A 17,648-nucleotide genomic window follows, 5' to 3' on the forward strand; every position below is an offset into this window, starting at 1 on the left:
TATTTACTAAACTCCTAGCATTGGTGTACATGCAAGTATACATGCACCTATTTCTATTCTTAGCTACCCTAACACAACCCATGTGTTTACTTGTACCGCAGTGACTCCCGGCAGTCTCTGAAATAGTATTAGTATTAGTAACGGCCGCATGGTGCAAGAAAACCCATGGCTTATGGTGCACCAACCAAAAAAAAAAAAAAACAATGATAAAAACAAAAAATAAATAAAATAACTAAATAATAATAATTAATAAATAAAAAAAATATATATATAAATAAAATAAAATATAAATGAAAAGGAAATTAAACCTGTCATCCTATGCGCTTCCCTTACCTGAAAGTACTATCCAGAAGACCTTTGAATTTCCCCCAAACTGTCGGCCTCTACCACCCATGAAGGCAACTTATTCCAGCAATTTATAACTCGCTGGCTAAAATAAAACTTCCTGCAGTCCAATCTAAACATTTCCCCCATAACTTGAATTTATGTCCCCTAGTTCTAGCATCATTTATAATCTTGAAAATTTTATCCTCATTCATTTTACTGATGCCTCTCAGAGCCTTAAACACCTCAATCAATTCTCCTCTAAGGTGTCTAGTTTCCAAACTCTGTAACCCACATATTCGAAGTCTTCCTTCATAAGGACGCCCTTTTGCCGATCTCACCAGGCGAGTTACCCTTCTTTGCACCCTTTCAAGAAGCTCGATGTCTTTCTTTAGGTGCGGTCTCCATACTTGAACACAGTATTCCAAGTGTGGTCTAACATAAGCCTTATATAATGGGATTATCACGTCCCTATCTCTACTTGCAAAAGTTCAATAGATCATCGATAGAACACCATGGGCCTTCCTTGCAACCTGTTTACAATGCTCAGAGAATTTCATGTCTGACCGTATCGTAACACCCAAGTCCCTTTCCTCCAGTACTGGGTTTAGTTGAACTCCACCAAGTGAATAAGTTTTTTTGGGATTACTGTTTCCCAGGTGTAATACCTTACACTTTGTTGGATTAAAGCACAGCTGCCATTTTTCTGACCATTCTTGAAGTCTATCTAGGTCTCTCTGAAGAAGCTCAGCTTGACAGTGATCATTAAATACTCTACCAATTTTAACGTCATCTGCAAATTTAGACATCACGCCCTCTATCCCTTCATCAATGTCGTTTATGAAAATTTAAAACAACAGTGGTCCTATACTGATCCTTGGGGAACCCCACTTCTTACATCAACCCAATCTGAGAAATAGCCATTTATCACAATCCTCTGCCTCCTGCCCTGAAGCCATCCTTCTATCCATCTAAGGATTTTCCCAGTGATTCCAACCTGTTCCAGCTTATAAAGCAACCGCTCATGTGCGACTGAGTCAAAGGCTTTGCTGAAATCTAAATAAACAATGTCGAAATTATTCCCTAAATCCAGCTCGTGAGTGACCCTTTCGAAATAGCGAACCAGATTTGTTAAACATGATTTTCTCTTTACAAAACCATGCTGAGTATCCTTGAGAATTTCAATTCGATCCAAATGATCCTGAATTCCACCCTTAATCATTGCCTCCATGATTTTCCCTACTACTGAAGTCAGACTGACAGGTCGATAATTTCCAACTTCACTTTTAGAGCCACCCTTATGTATGGGAGATATATTTGCACTTTTCCAATCCAAGGGAATCTCCCCAGAGTCTAGTGATGCTCGCATAATTAGCCTCAATGGTTCAATGCACTCGTTTGCCGCCTCTCTTAAGATTATAGGGTATATTCCATCAACTCCAGGAGCCTTACTGGTCTGTAGGCTCGAAAGTTTTTTCATTAAATAATCTTGCGAAATTTCAATATCATTAATTACATATTTTTTATCTTCGCTCCCACAATTTCCCATTGCCACAAAAGGCTTTTCATTTGTAAATATCGATGCAAAATAACTGTTGAGTTCATCTGCAACGGCAGCTGGTGTATCCCCTTTCCCTTACATAAAGGTCCGATCTGGTTTGTCCTGCTCTTCTTGGCATTTATATATGTGAAGAATTCTTTATCCCCCCCCCCTCTTTGCTCTGTTTGCTTGTGATTTCTCATAAACTGCCTTTGCCTGTCGAATCTTTTCTGTGGCTCTATTACAGTTCGCCTTGTAGCTGTTATAGGCTTCAGTACTTTTTATTGCTCTGTAACCTTTCCATGCCACCTTTTTCTGCTCAAGTAATGTAGCAACTTCACTATTCATCCAACTTGGAACCATTCTCGTGGAGTATTTTTTTAATGGTATATATGCATTCAAGGCATCTGTGATTAATGTTTTAAAAGTGTACCACAGTTCAATTGTATTCATTCTCATCGCGATATCTACCCAGTTAATAGAGGCCATGTGGTACCTTAAGGCATCGTAATTTCCTTTTCTGAAATTAAAACCCATTCCTTTGCCTTTTACTTCTGCTACCTCTCTCGTCATCATCCACCGTAGAACTCCGTGATCACTTCCTGCTACTGGTTCCTCTACTGTCAGCCCTGTTATGTCATCTGATACATGTATGATGATGAGGTCTAGGATATTCTTTTCTCTAGTACTTTCCCTGACATGTTGATACAAATAAGTCATCTAGTTGATTTAAAAATTTTGTTCCCCATGTCGAGTTTCCTTCCCATTTACTCCAATCAATTAGCGGCAAATTGAAATCACCCATAATAAGGCATTGACGCTTACTTGCCCATTCCATTTGCATGTAGAGGCTTTTGTCATAATCTTCACAATCACCTGGTCTGTAGATTACTCCTCCTCGCATTATACCTTTGTTTCCAACTATCTCACACCGTACAGACTCTATACTAGCTTGTGAAATGTCTGAATCCGGGAAAGCTATCGTTGCACTCAGGCTGCTTCTTATAAGAAGCATTACCCCACCACCCCTTCTATCTACTCTATTCTTCCTAAATACATTATACAAGCCGTACTGAAACTCATCATCCCCAATTTCCGGGTGGCACCACGTCTCTGTAAGCCCTATTATGTCCGCATTACTTGTGTTAACCAGCAGTTCGAATTCGCTCATTTTATTGACGACACTTCTAACGTTACTGTATAAACAATTAAGATTTACTGTTCTTGTATATTTAACAACCCTAACACAACCCTTGAAGTTTTTTAGGCTCTCTTCCCTGATATCAGCTACCCGCTCACGTGAAACGTCTTTGCCCCCAGAACATCTAGATAATACGTCCAGTTTGGGTAACAGATAAGAACTCTTAAGGTATGTGCAAGAGTTACATTGACCAATATTATCAGATAAACGCATGTCAGTATTACCCACATCCCCCCCTAACTAGCAGTTTCCCTGAACCTTTAAGGTATCCTCAATAATACTGGCAAAAACTTTTGCACCACCTTTGTTTAAGTGTATCCCGTCTCTACAAAACAAATTCCTTCTACCTACAAGTGTGGGCCATGCTGATAGAAATTTACCCCCTAAAGCCTTGCAGATTCCTTCAAGTCTTGAGTTAATCCACAAGGCTCTTAACATATAATCCCTCCTATCGTGTCTGGGCAGAATTGCAGACACATAGACATTATGGCCTAGCTCGCGACATTTCCTCAGCATGGTCCTGTATTTTTCCAACAAATCGTCAGATCGTGTACGTTTAATATCGTTTGTCCCCACATGAATAATAATATTTTCTTTATCCCCTTTAAAATCTGTCAATCTGTTGGTGACATCATCAATAGTTGCTCCCTGCAGACATACCCTGGTTCTGCTCCACCTGTCTTTATTACAAAAAATATTCCCCGTTTCCCTGACAATGGAGTCTCCTAATAAAACAATGTCCTTTTTAACCAGAGTAGTTTGCACTTGGTTTTTCTGTTTTGAGGCTCGAATCGGGTGTGCATCACTTGGTAGATTGCTGGAGTGTTGAGTCCCTGACGAGCTCCCAGATGCATTATTTTCGAGAGCAAGCACTCATTTTTTCACGGACTCAAATTGTTCCATCAGTGCACCAAATTGTAATTTAAGATCGGTGCACTCCTTACATCGATCACAAAGAAAAGAGTCCCCCGGTGAGGTAGGATTAGTCACCAGGTCGACCCTGGAAAACATACCACAGGTTCCACAACTGATTAAATCATGACTCACCCGTAAATCGCCATCTGCTATTTCCGTGTGAGTCACGATACCCTGTGACGTGTTTAAGGCAGATCTCGTAATTACCATTATAAAATTAAATAAATATCAATGAAAGTAACTTGAAAAAATTATATCTATAATATTATTAAAATCAAACAGTTACAGGAAAACCTATAACAAAATAATCCAACAATATCTAAATAAATGAAATATTTAAAAGCACTATCCAAAAGTAAACCACTTAACTGAGGAGCCCTGTCTAAGCGCGTCCGTTCACCTCGAATGCCAAAGTATGAATGCATCTTGTTTTTCAGGCTTCTGCTCATTCCAATAGAAGCAGTGCAAGAATCTCTTTCACCTCTGCCAGTGGCTACTGTTAATCTATTCGTCTTTGTCTCCCCCCCCCCCATTATGAAAGATCATTATGAAAGTAACATTTTATTGAATAACTTGCATTGACTAATCAAAGCATGCCATCTCATCAAAGAATTGAAGGAGTGTTGGAGGTTACTACTAGCTTTTATGAGTATTGGCACTGATAGCCAGTGCAAATGTCTAAATCTCTGAGATTTATAGAATATATTCTTTTCTTTAAGTAACCCTGACTACTTACTTTTCTTATTTTATCTGTGCTGTTTGTCCTGGTTAGGGATCAGCAACATGGATGGAATGCTTCCACCTAGTATGGTTGTCACAGTCTGCTGGTGTGAGCTGTAGTTCCTGCATATCTGATGCACTCTGCTCTCGATTGTCATCTTTGGTCTGCCTCTCCTCCTTTGACCTGGAACTTGGCAGCTAAGCACATGCTTGGTAATGTGGGTAAACTTGCAGTGCTGGACATGTCCCCACCATCTAAATCTGTTCTCCCTAATCTTCAAGTTGATGGGTGCAATTTTCATCTCCTGTCTTCATTCCGCCTTCTATCTCTCTCTCTCTCAGGGTTATTCCCAAACTCCACCTTAGCATTCTCATTTCTGCTGACATTAAAGCTCGTTCTTTTCTTCTGACAGCCGAGCATTCCAAGCCATATAACAATCGATTTGGTAGTTGTTGGCGCATCGGCTTCTGTGGCCATATTGCACCTCCCAACGTTTTTGCAGTACTTTGATCCAAGCCCGAGGCGGGAATCGAACCCGCGACCTTTGGGTTGCCGGGCAGGTACTTTACCCACTCGGCTAGCCCGGTCGGCCGCCATATAACATACATGGCCTTACCACCTCTTTGTAAATTTTTGATTTCAGTTTAGTTGGCATCTTCTTGTCTTTAAAAACACCAGTCATTACCCACCACTTGGCCCATCCAGATTTTATTCGACTTCGGACATCCTGTTCACAGCTGCCATTTGTGTCTAGCACTGACCCAAGATACTTATAGTTGTTAACGCTATTAAGCTGTACATTGGCAATGCTGAGAGACCTGCCTCGGTTACTAAAGCACTCCATGTGTTCTGTCTAGTTCCTGTTGACTTTTAGACCCTCCCACTCTAGAACTGTTACCATCTCTCTAGCTTCTCCTGTACTCTCTCTCGTGATTCGCCATTAAGCATGATGTCATCTGCAAAGAGTAATCTGCCAGAGCCATTGCTCTGAATGTTTCTGGTTAGTGTGTCCCTTATGATGATGAATAGAAATGGGCTAAGTGCAGAGCCCTAGTGGAAGCCGATGTTAACAGTAAAAGCATCACTAACTCCAGCTGCACTATGTACTCTAGTTCTACTATCCTGGTACATATCCTTGACATAGGTCTCAGGAACATCTCTTCTTCAGACACTTCGACAGAAGCCCCTGGCTACGCCTCCGTAGCCAGGTGGGCAGGAGCAGCAGTGCTTAGCACACGCTTCTTGATTAGACCAGGGTTTGAGCCCGTGACCACCAAAAACGGAGGATGCGGAAAGGTCAGGAAATGACCACTGCATATCCCCGGAGCAATATGGCCTTAGTTGCTAATGCTCCTAAAAAAAAAAAAAAAAACCCAAATAAATAAAAACAGAAGTCCCTAGGTATTCTGTCATAAGCCATTTCTAGGTCTATAAAGGCTAAGTCAAGAGCTTGTTCTTTCTCCCTACACTCTTGCAGTACCCTTGCTATAAAATATTCCATCAGTAGTCCTTCTACCCTTCATAAAGCCAGGCTAGTTCTTGGTAATCTTGTTTTGCAGTTTAACACTGTCTGTTTTTTGACAACCCTCTCTAACTACTTTGTTGTCTGGCTCATTGGTTTGATAGGTCTATAGTTGTTGCAGTCTTGTATGTCTCCTTTCCTTTTCTGTATTGGTACTATAAGACTCTCTCCTTCCAAGCATCTGGTATCTTGGCTGCTCTCATTTTATTCATTGGCCTCATAAATGGGGCTCCTCTCTGTCCTAACCCTTTGAAAATTTCAATTATCATGTCAGGCCCTGATGCCTTACCTGACTTCATACTATGTAATGCTAGGAAAACTTACTCCTCCTTTATATCTTCAGTGTCCTCATCATGGCCATCTAGTTCCTGTTCTTCTCCAGTGACTGTTTCACTATTCGTGATCCCTTTGAAAAACTCTTTCCGTCTCCTGTTTACATCTTCTGTTTTCGTAAGAAACTGACCAGTCTTTTACTACTCTTATCACTCTTATATCCTGCTGTTTGTTGAACCGTATTCCGACAATCTTGAATATCTTCAATTCCCCTTCCTTAGTGTTCATACTATTATACCATCCTTCCATAGCTCTGTCCCTGGCTTTAGCTACTGCCTGTTTAGCTTGTCTTTTCTTCTCCATGTACCTATTCTTGTTTTCATCAGTTCTGTCTCTCTGCCATTCTTTAAAAGTTGTCTTCTTGTCCTTCAATACCTTCTGAACCGCTACTCTCCACCACCAGGTTTCTCTGTGTATTTCTTTTTCAACCTTTGGTCTTCCCTACAATTTCTTTCTTGTCCTCCCTTCATAATCTTTATCTGGGCATTGTTCCATATTTGGTCCATAGTCATCAGGTTTGGATCCTCCTCAATTTCTCTAAAAGCCTGTAGGAGCAACTGCTGCAGTCTCAGTTTAGACGCTTGTTCTTGTAGCCCAAGCCATTTGATGCACTTCTCAAACTTCTTGTGAAAGCCTTGGCAAGTTCCTTCAATAATGAGATCACATACCAGGTGTATGTGATCTCATATTTGTCTCTGTTGATTGAATAAGCTTTCTCCTGGGATGACTTTGCAGTTTTGGCACCATTTCTTATTTTTGGCTCTCAAAATCATTTGTCGACTTGAGTACTATGCCCACCACTGTGGCATGTAATGTTGGTGTTGGTCTCTCTTCTTGTACTGGGTATCGGCTATCCAGGATCTTTTCTCCTTCTGCATTACGCTCACCCCATCCAAAGCTGCCATGGATTCCAGGGTACATTGGGTTCTCTGGCCAACATGTCCATTGAGGTCCGCTCTGATGATTTATTCCTTTCTCGTCAGGCCTGCTGCTGATCATCTCATCCAGGTCCTCATAAAAGGCATCTTTCTCCTCTATATCACATCCTACCTGTGGGGTGTAAGCCCTAATGATATTCAGCACACATTTTTGTCAGTCAATAATAGTTTAATTTTAATTATCCGGTTACTTTTCCTGGACATTTCCACTACTGCATCCTTTAGGTTATCTTCAACCACAACTCCTACTCCATTCCTCTTATTCTCTGCGCTGTATTATATTCATTTCTAGCCCTCAGCTAGTTGTTTACTCCTCATCCCTCTCCATTTGGTTTCCTGGATGCACAATATGTTAATTTTCCTTTTCTTCTTAACTTCTACAAATTCCATTCCTTTCCCAGTCATCGTTCCTATATTAATTTACTAATTGCTTCTACATTAATCATTACCATCTGGAAAATCTTTAGCTCCCACCTGACCATTTCCTAGGAAATGGTCAGGTGGGAGCTAAAGATTTGTACTTAGTATTTCCCCAAAGAATTCAGCATCTTCATTGCTTGAATTTGTTTACAAGTAGTTACCTTGATGAAACCATGAATCATGTTCAATTTCCAACATGGTGATAAAATGCAGAATTTCACATTTCATATTAAAATATAACTGATGTATGGCTATTATAGTGAAATTGCAATAGCACTTGTTTATGTGGTGGATTATGTGACTTTTAAAAGACCCTGTTTATTTTAGCCTTTGCAGTTTGTGCAAAAATGTAAGTCAGTTTTGTTGTAATTTTATTTGTTATTGGAATTAAAATTCAATTTGTAGTCTGATATGTATGAATTGAATTGTGAAATTAGTTATGGTTAGAGATAAAGTTGACCGAGTTCTGTTTGTACTTTAGCCATGTTGCAGCCATGCTTTCCTCACAGGATCTTCGAGTAGTAGTTGCTGCATTACAGATGGCTGAAATTCTAATGCAAAAATTACCAGATATTTTTGGAGTATACTTCAGGAGAGAAGGTAAATATGTATGCTTGCTAATCACAATTAGTTCTTGATCTTGCTTATGGACAATGGAACTCTGTGTTACCTAAAATGTTATATTATGGTTCTGAGGTTCTCACAATCACAGTAACATTTTAGAAAACATGACCTTAGGCTAGTGGTTTCCAAACTTTGACACTGATACACTATGTATATGCCAACAATAATTCACCACTCCAGCCAGAATTTGGTAATTCTTTGACATCCTATCCTTTGTGTTCTTTATCTTTAAGTTGATGGTTTAGAAAGAACCTACTCTGCATGTAAAAATTGTCATTATTGACATAAGTTTGTAAAATATATTAATTGCTGTATTATTATATATTAAGAGACTACAGTTACATGATGTATGAGGTATGGCAATAAGTTTCAGATTGGTATGATTGGTAAAAAGAAGGAAAAATTGAAAGAGCTCATTGTTTTATTTTTCTTCAGAGTAATCACCACTTGATTGAATGCATGTATTACACTTTGAGGGCAGTTTTCATCTTGAAAAAGAAGTGCACTGTGCTAGATTGTAAGAGTAGGTGGATGAGTGATCTGTAGAATGATATGTTTCATCAGAAACATCTTCACAACAAGTGCAGAATGGGGAGGGCATTGTCGTACAACAAGAAACGGCTGCCTTTCTCTCGAAATTATGATCTCAACCAGGAAATGCACTTCAATAGTCTTTGAAGCATTGTATGCAAAATTCAGCATTGACTTTTTTTAAAAAAACATGATCAGCATAGTCTTGATCCTGGACATGTGTAAACAAAACATTTTGAGCCCTGGTGATGATTTTGAAGTCCACTGCATGCTCTTGCACTTCATCTGTGTCGTACTGAAACATCCAGTTCACATCTCTAGTGATGAAAATACAGTCGAAGAAATTAGGAGTGTCTTAACAAGTCTGGATGAAGTCTTTGCATATGACACCGTCATTGTTTCTACTGGCCCATGAGGCTCTGCGGCACAAATTTTTCACAGACTTTCCTTTTCCCTAACAGAATCCAGAATTGACTAATCGTCTCCTTATTCCAATCTAACTCATCAGCCATCATTCTGAGAGTCAAATGACAGTCTCTTGCCCCAATTTTCCAAACTGTGGCAACTCTGTACTCATTTCAGGAGGTTGATGGATGCCCTGTTAGTATTAATAATGGCCACGTGGTGCAAGGAAGCCATATAGCTTATGCTGCACCAGCCAATAAATAAATAAAATAATAATAAAAAATTAAATAAATAATAAAATAACAAAAAATATAAAAATAATAATTAATAAATAAGAGAAAAGGAAATGGACAACCTAAGCGTTTTGCTCTTCCCATAGCCAATTATCTAGCTGACCTTTGAATTTCCTCAAACTGTCAGCCTCTACCACCCATGTAGGCAATTTATTCCAGTAATTTATAACTCGCTGGCTAAAATAAAACTTCCTGCAATCCAGTCTAACCTTCCCCCCTGTAACTTGAAATTGTGGCCCCTTGTTCTAGAATCATTTATAACTGCAAAAAATTTCATCATCATACATTTTGCTTATGTCTCTCAGAGCCTTAAACACCTCAATCAAGTGTCCTCTAAGGTGCCTAGTTTCCAAGCACTGCAATCCACATATTCAAAGTATTTCCTCATATGGATGCCCTTTTGCTGTTCTCACTGGCCGAATTACCCATCTCTCGACCCTTTCAAGAAGCATAGTCTTTCTTCAGGTGCAGTCTCCATACCTGAACACAGTATTCCAAGTGTGGTCTAACAATACCCTTATACAATGGGATTATGACATCCTTATCTCTACTAGCAATTGTTCGATACACCATCGATAGGACACTATGGGCCTTCCTTGCAACCTGTCTACAATGGCAGAGAACTTAGTCAGCGTATCATAACACCTAAGTCCCTTTCCTCCACTACCTGCTTTAGTTCAACTCTGCCAAGTGTATAAGATATTTTGTGGTTACTGTTCCCCAGGTGCAATACCTTACACTTTGCTGGATTAAAGCATAGCTGCCATTTTTTTGACCATCCCTGAAATCCATCTAGGTCATTCTGAAGAAGCTCTACTTGTCAGCGATCATTAACTACTCTACAAATCTTTACATCATCTGCAAATTTAGACATCACGCCCTCTATCCCTTAATTGATGTCATTTATGAAAATAAAAACCAACAGTGGTCCTAATACTGATCCTAGGGGAATCCTCACTTCTTACATCACCTTAATCTGAGGAATAACCATTTATCACAACCATCTGCCTCCTGCCCTGAAGTCATCCAGCTAATCCATCTAAGGATTTTGCCTGTGATTCCAACCTGTTCGGCTTATAAAGTAACTGCTCATGTGGGACTGAGTCAAATACTTTACTGAAATCCAAATAAAGAATGTTGAAATTATTCCCATATTGAGTGACCCTGTAAAAATAGCTAACCAGATTAGATAAACATGATTTTCCCTTTGCAAAACCATGATGAGTATCCTTCAGAATTCCATTTCTATCTAAATGATCCTGAATTCCAACTTTGATCAATGTCTCCATGATTTTCCCTACTACTGAAGTTATACTAACCGGCCGGTAATTTCCCACTTCACTCTCAGAACCGTCCTTATGTATTGGAGACACATTGACACTTTTCCAATCCAATCGAATCACTCCCAAGTCCAGTGAAGCTCGCATAATTAGCCTCAGTGGTTCAATGCACTCACTTGCCACCTCCCTTAACATTATAGGGTATATGCCATGAACTGATAGCATATACTCTATAATTATTATAATAGGGTATATATAATAATACCCTATTATTATTTGGCTGAAGCAAGAAGAAATGAATCACTTATAAGTTTATCAAGTGGAAATCTGCTGTACACCAATGGAAACAGTGAAAGGAGTGAAGGTGGAGTTGGGTTTCTGGTCCATAAAGATTTTAAAAACAACATTTTGGAATTCAAAAGTACATCACCAAGGGTGTCAAGACTAATACTAAAGATTTCTAGAGGTACAAGCTAAATAATGATTTATGCACCAACATCGAGCCATGATGATGAAGAGGTTGAAGAAATGTACACTGAAATTGAGAGTCTTTTAGATGAGCAGAAAACCCACTACACTATTATTATGGGGGACTTCAATTCTAAGGTTGGAAAAAGTCAAAACAGTGTAGAAAGAGGAACTATAGGAAATTTTGGAATTGGTGAAAGAAATAAGAGGTGAAAGACTTGTGCAATTTGCAGATTCTCAAGGACTGTCAGTAATGAACACTTTTTTTCGGGAAAAGGGTGAACAGAAAGTGGACATGGAAGAGTCCAAATAGATTAACAACTAATGAAATCGACTTCATCCTCACTAACAGAAGATATATTGTGAATGATGTTACTGCCCTGAATAAGGTAAATGTTGGAAGTGATCACAGAATGGTAAGATGTACACTTGATATAGATGTAGGAAAGGAAAGGAAAAAACCGACTCCAGTAAATAATACAAAGGTCTTTGAGATAACAGAGGAGGAGAAAAAGCAGCATGTACTGGAACTTAAGAACAAGTTTGAGCTTCTGCAGACTGCTCAGGACCAAGATATCGACGAAGAATATTACAGCTTTCTGAAAGTGATAAAGCCCAAGAAGCCTATAGGAAAAAAGAAATCCAAAGAAGAAAAAATTAGTCAAGAAACACTTGTCACAATGAACTGAAGACAACAAATGAAGAGCAAGAAAAACACTGACAGGGAGAAAATTGAGTATACTGAGTTATGCAAAGCCATTAGAAAGAGACTCAGAGAGGACATAAGAAGATTTAATACAAGAAAAGTAGAACAAGCATTAAGAGAAAACAAAGGATTTAAATCAGCAGCCATGACCAGTAATACAGAAAGACAAATTAGTATTAGTATTAGTAATGGCCGCATGGTGCAAGAAAGCCTATGGCTTATGCTGCACCAGCCAAAAAAAAAAAAAAAAATCCGAACAAAGCAATGATAAAAATAAATAAAATAATTAACTTTATGTTATAACAAATGATACTGAAACTGAAGAATAGCGATGGTGTACTTATAAACAGCAGAGAAGGCATAATTCAAATAGCAGAAGACTACTTTAGAGAATTATACAAGGAGCGAGGGTATGATGCCAGCAGTGGGGAAGATGGATTGTAAAGTAGCAACACATACGACATACCCGATATTCTTCCTGATGAGGTAGAACATGCATTGAAGAAAATGAAGAATCAGAAAGCCCTGGGGGAAGATGAAGTTACTGTAGAGTTGTTAAAATTGGGAGGAAGAGACATAACACAAAAACTGGCAAGGCTTTTCACAAAGTGCATTAGAAAAGGTGTGATGCCTAAGCAGTGGAATAATGCAATCATAGTTTTGCTGCATAAGAAAGGAGATAAATCAGATATTGGAAATTATAGACCGATTAGCTTGTTATCTCCCACATCTACAAGTTGTTCACAACTGTCATTACTAACAGATTAGAAAGAATTCTTGATGAGAATCAACCGAAAGAGCAAGCTGGCTTTAGGACAGGATTCTCAACTATGGATCACCTTCACATAATATCACAGCTAATGGAGAAAGCAAATGAATATAAAACACCATTATGCCTGGCATTTGTGGATTATGAAAATGCATTTGACTCCATACAGCATAAGGCAATGTTTCGGGCACTGGAAAGACAAGGCATAGATACCCCATATGTTATGATTTTGAAGAAAATATATGTGAGTGCTACCTTTTTTATTAGACTAGACAAAGACAGTAGCAAATTTATAATCAAGAAAGGAGTTCGACAAGGAGACACAATATCTCCGACGCTGTTTACTGCTGCCCTTGAGGAAGCTTTCAGAAGATTAGACTGGTCGCAGAAAGCAGTCAATGTGAACGGAGAGTACCTAAACCATTTATGATTTGCAGATGACATTGTGGTCATAAGCCATGATTCCAAAGAATTAGAGGAAAATCTTAATCAGTTATTCAGAGTTAGTAAGGATTTTGGACTAAAGATGAATATGGCTAAAACAAAAGTAATGATGAACAAGTATGCCACAGAAAGGGAAATAATGATTGAAGGAGCAGTAATTGAAAAGGTGGAGTCGTATACTTATCTGGGACAAGTTATTAGCTGTAATGATAAATGGCTGGGAGTCAAGAGAAGAATAAATTTTGGATGGATAGCATTCAGGAAATATAGTCACATACTGAAGAGCAATATCCCATCAGGAAATATAGTCACATACTGAAGAGCAATATCCCATCAGGAAATATAGTAACATACTGAAGAGCAATATCCCATCAGGAAATATAGTCACATACTGAAGAGCAATATCCCAGTTTGTCTGAAACGTAAAATAATGAACCAATGTATACTCCCCACCATGACTTATGGAAGTGAAACTTGGGCACTCACCAAAAGAATGGAAGAGAAGCTGAGAACTACACAGCGAAGAATGGAACGAATTATATTGGGAATCAGACTGTTAGATAAGAAGAGAAACACATGGATTAGGCAGCAAACTCAAGTAAAGGACATTCTTATCAAAACTGAAGAACTAAAATGGTCTTGGGCAGGACACACAACTCAAAGACATGATGACAGATGCACTAATAACAGAATGGTACCCAAGAGGAGCTAGAAGAAAACCCTGGAAGACAAAGGTGGAGATGGATAGATGAAATTCACGAGTGTTTGGGTAGTAAATGGATGGCCAGTGCTCAAAACAGAAGAAACTGGAAAGTTGCTGGAGAGGCCTTCATCCTGCAGTGGATTCAAAATGGATGATGATGATGATGAGGATGATGCCATCAACCCCAGGAGGCTTAGTGGCCTATAGGCTTGAAAGTTTTTTTATTAAATAAATGTTTGAAATTTCAACATTATTAATTACATTTTTTTTCAACTTCACTCCCATAATTTCTCATTGAAGTAAAGGGGTTTTCTTCTGTAAATATTGATGCAAAGTAACTTGAGTTCATCTGCAACTTCAGCTGGGGTATCTAATACTATCCAACATCCATTACATAAGGGTCCAATCTGGTTTGTTATTCTCTTCTTTGCACATATATATGTGAAGAATTCCTTATTCCTCTTCTTTGCTCTTTGCCAGCGATTTCTCATCTGCCTTTGCCTGCCTAACCTTTTCTGTGGCACTATTACAGATCAGTTTGCATCTGTAAGACACTTCTGTACTTTTTATTGCTCTGTAACTTTTTCTGCTCAAGTAATATGGCAACTTCATTATTCATCCAACTTGGAATCCTCCTCGTGGAGTATTTTTTTTAATGGTATGTATGCATTCAAGGCTTCTTTGATTAATGTTTTAAAGGTATACCATAATTCAATTGTATTTGCTCTCTGTGAGATATCTACCCAGTTAATTGAGGCCAAGTAGCACATTAAGGCATAATTTCCTTTCTTGAAATTATTACCCATTCCTTTGCGTTTAACTACTGCTACCTCTCTCTCTCTCTCTCCATCATCCACCTTAGCACTCTGTGATCACTTCCTGCTACTGATTCCTGTACTGTCAGCCCTATTATGTCATCTGGTTATGGGTGATGATGAGGTCTAGAATATGCAAAAAGATATTGCATTCAAAAAAACAAATGCATTGTGAAAGTTAAGTGTCTTTAATAAGATGCCAGTGAAATACGACATAGTATTTAGGAAAAGATAAGCAAGATTTTTAGTGTATTTATAAAATCTGGAAAAGATAAGAAGTAAAAGTTTTGATTTGTGTAGGTGTCATTTTTCATTTCCAAGTGGTGGGAAACTCCATGTAATCAGACAAATGCAAGTAAATGAGCATAAGAACAGTATTCAGCATGTAGGAAGAAATCTGAAAATAATGTAATTTCAAAGTATAATGATAATGTTCAGTGCTGTTTAAATAAATAAATAAAAAAAAAAAATGCACAACGCAGATTCTTGAATCAGAAATGCATCTCCTGGCACATCCCCCCCCAACCCACCCCACTTCTCCTTCAACCCGTGCACGGTACTATGTACTATTAGGTTTGATATCTTTTGTGTTTGGAGTTTTCATAAAAAAAAAAAAAAAAAAAACACTTCATGACACCAAGTCCCAGTGACAGTTTCTAACTTCAGAATAATGATTTTATTAATGATATTTCATATCGTGTTTTTTTTTTTTTTTTTTTTTTATGTGAACCCCAAACACGAGAGGTATTAGAACCTATAGTACTTAGTACCATGCTTGGGTTGGAGGTTGAGAAGACGAAAGAAGATATTTGTTGACATTGGACTTGAACTTATGTAGATTGTAATTTTCAGGAAATATGTATGAAGGAAGGTTGTTCCAGAAAACGGCAGTTGAATGAATAAATGAGGAAGATGAAAAGTTGGTTCTGTGGGTTTCAAGTTGGACAGTAAATGGATGTTGACTGGTGGCGGCACGGGTTCGGACTGTTTTGAAAGAGAGAGCAGGAATTATAGAAGCCAATTCAGAAGAACAGTGCCCATGGATGTATCAGTAGAAGAGGCATGCAGCAGAAACAGTGCGTCTATGAGACAGCGAGTGGAGAGACTCTGTTAGAGATGAATCATTAATTAACCTAACTACCTTCTTCTGAATGGAATCACGAAGCCTGAAAAAGGTTTTGGGAGCAGATGTGGAACAATATTCCATGGCAGGGCGGATTTGCAATTTATACAGAGTGAGCAGCTGTTTGGAAGAAAAGTAACGCTGAGAGCGAAAGAGAAAACCAAGTTTTTTAGATGCAGAGGAAGCAATATTTGTAATGTGCTTGTGCCAAGAGAGATTAGAAGTCAGGGTAATCCCCAAAAGAGATATATCATTTTGCCTAGAAATTGGAGTGTCACTAAAGATAAGCATAGGAGCAGAAGAATCCTTTTTGCTAGATATAAGACAAGACTGAGTTTTAGAAGGGTTGAAATCAATTAAGTTGTCTTTGCCCCACTGGAGAATTACCTGAAGATCGGCATTTAAAGAATTGGTAGCAGATTTTCGAGAAGTTGAAGCTGATTGAGCAGGACAAGGTTTCTCAAAATGGAAAGTTGAATGCAATGTGCTATCATCGCAAAACTATGGCTAGGATTTCCATTCAATGGAAGAAGGTCATTGATATACAAGAGGAAAAGAGTGGGGGAAAGAACTGAACCTTGGGGGATACCAGCATTAGTGGAGATGTTAGAAGACAGAGAGCCATCTACCATCACCCTCAGTGAGCGATCAGAGAGAAAACTGGATAACCAATTACTAAAAACAGTTGGCAAACCATAAGATGGAAGCTTGTTTAGAAGACCTTTATGCCAAACACGATCAAATGCCTTTGAGATGTCAAGAGCAACTACTTGTGTTTCACTAAACCTTTCCATTGAATTAGTCCATAAATGGGTAACATAAGCCAGAATATCACCAGTGGATCGACACTGACGGAATCCATACTGGGGATCGTTGATCTGATGGAAGGTTTCTAGGTAGTTTAACAGTTGGCGGTTAATTGATTTCTCCATTACTTTAGAAAGAGTAGAAGTAATTGCAATGGGACGATAATTGGCTGGGAGGGATTTGTCACCCTTTTTAGGAACTGGCTGGATATGAGCAAATTTCCAAGCAGAAGGAAAAACACCTTTGGAATAAGAAAGTGAAAAAAGGCGGCAAAGAATAGGAGTAAGTTCAGGAGCACAGGTTTTGAGAACAGATGGAGAAATAACATCAGGACCTGGAGCTTTCTTAGCATCAAGATTCATCAAAATCCTTCTGATATCCTTTTGACGGAAGACCACAGGAGGCATTGAATGGAGCATGTTGAGAATGGTGGGAGGTGTTTTACCAAGATACATGAGCTGGAAGAAAAATGGGATGCTAGCAGGTCAGCTTTATCCTTGGCTAAAGTGACAACAGAACCATCTGGTTTGGATAGAGGCGGGAGCAGAGATGGGCAAAAGTTGCGGCGAATAGCTTTGGCAAGAGACCAGAATGCTCGGCTGCCATTAGGGCAAGAAGCAAGTTTTCTACTCTTAGCCTGTTCGAACTTTAGTTTGGACTGATTAATAACTGCTTTACAATTGTTGCGAGCTTTGGTGTATGCAGAAAATGAAACTGAAGAATTAGAAACAAGCCAAAATACGATATGCAACATTCTTCTCTTGGA

General features: G+C 38.8%; 1 protein-coding gene across 3 annotated transcripts in view; it reads left to right on the plus strand.

Annotated features, from left to right (window-relative positions):
• Positions 1 to 17,648, plus strand: part of ctrip (E3 ubiquitin-protein ligase ctrip) — an 894,611-nt gene that overhangs the window by 447,998 nt on the left and 428,965 nt on the right. For all 3 annotated transcript variants that reach the window (XM_090377644.1, XM_090377653.1, XM_090377662.1), the window contains one exon: positions 8,396 to 8,514. In XM_090377644.1, coding sequence (XP_090233770.1) covers positions 8,396 to 8,514 — 119 coding nt within the window. The remainder of the gene's footprint in view (positions 1 to 8,395; positions 8,515 to 17,648) is intronic.

The sequence above is a fragment of the Mastigoproctus giganteus genome, chromosome 1 (assembly GCF_048544385.1).
Source record: "Mastigoproctus giganteus isolate SK-2022 chromosome 1, ASM4854438v1, whole genome shotgun sequence".
Classification (NCBI taxonomy): domain Eukaryota; kingdom Metazoa; phylum Arthropoda; class Arachnida; order Uropygi; family Thelyphonidae; genus Mastigoproctus; species Mastigoproctus giganteus.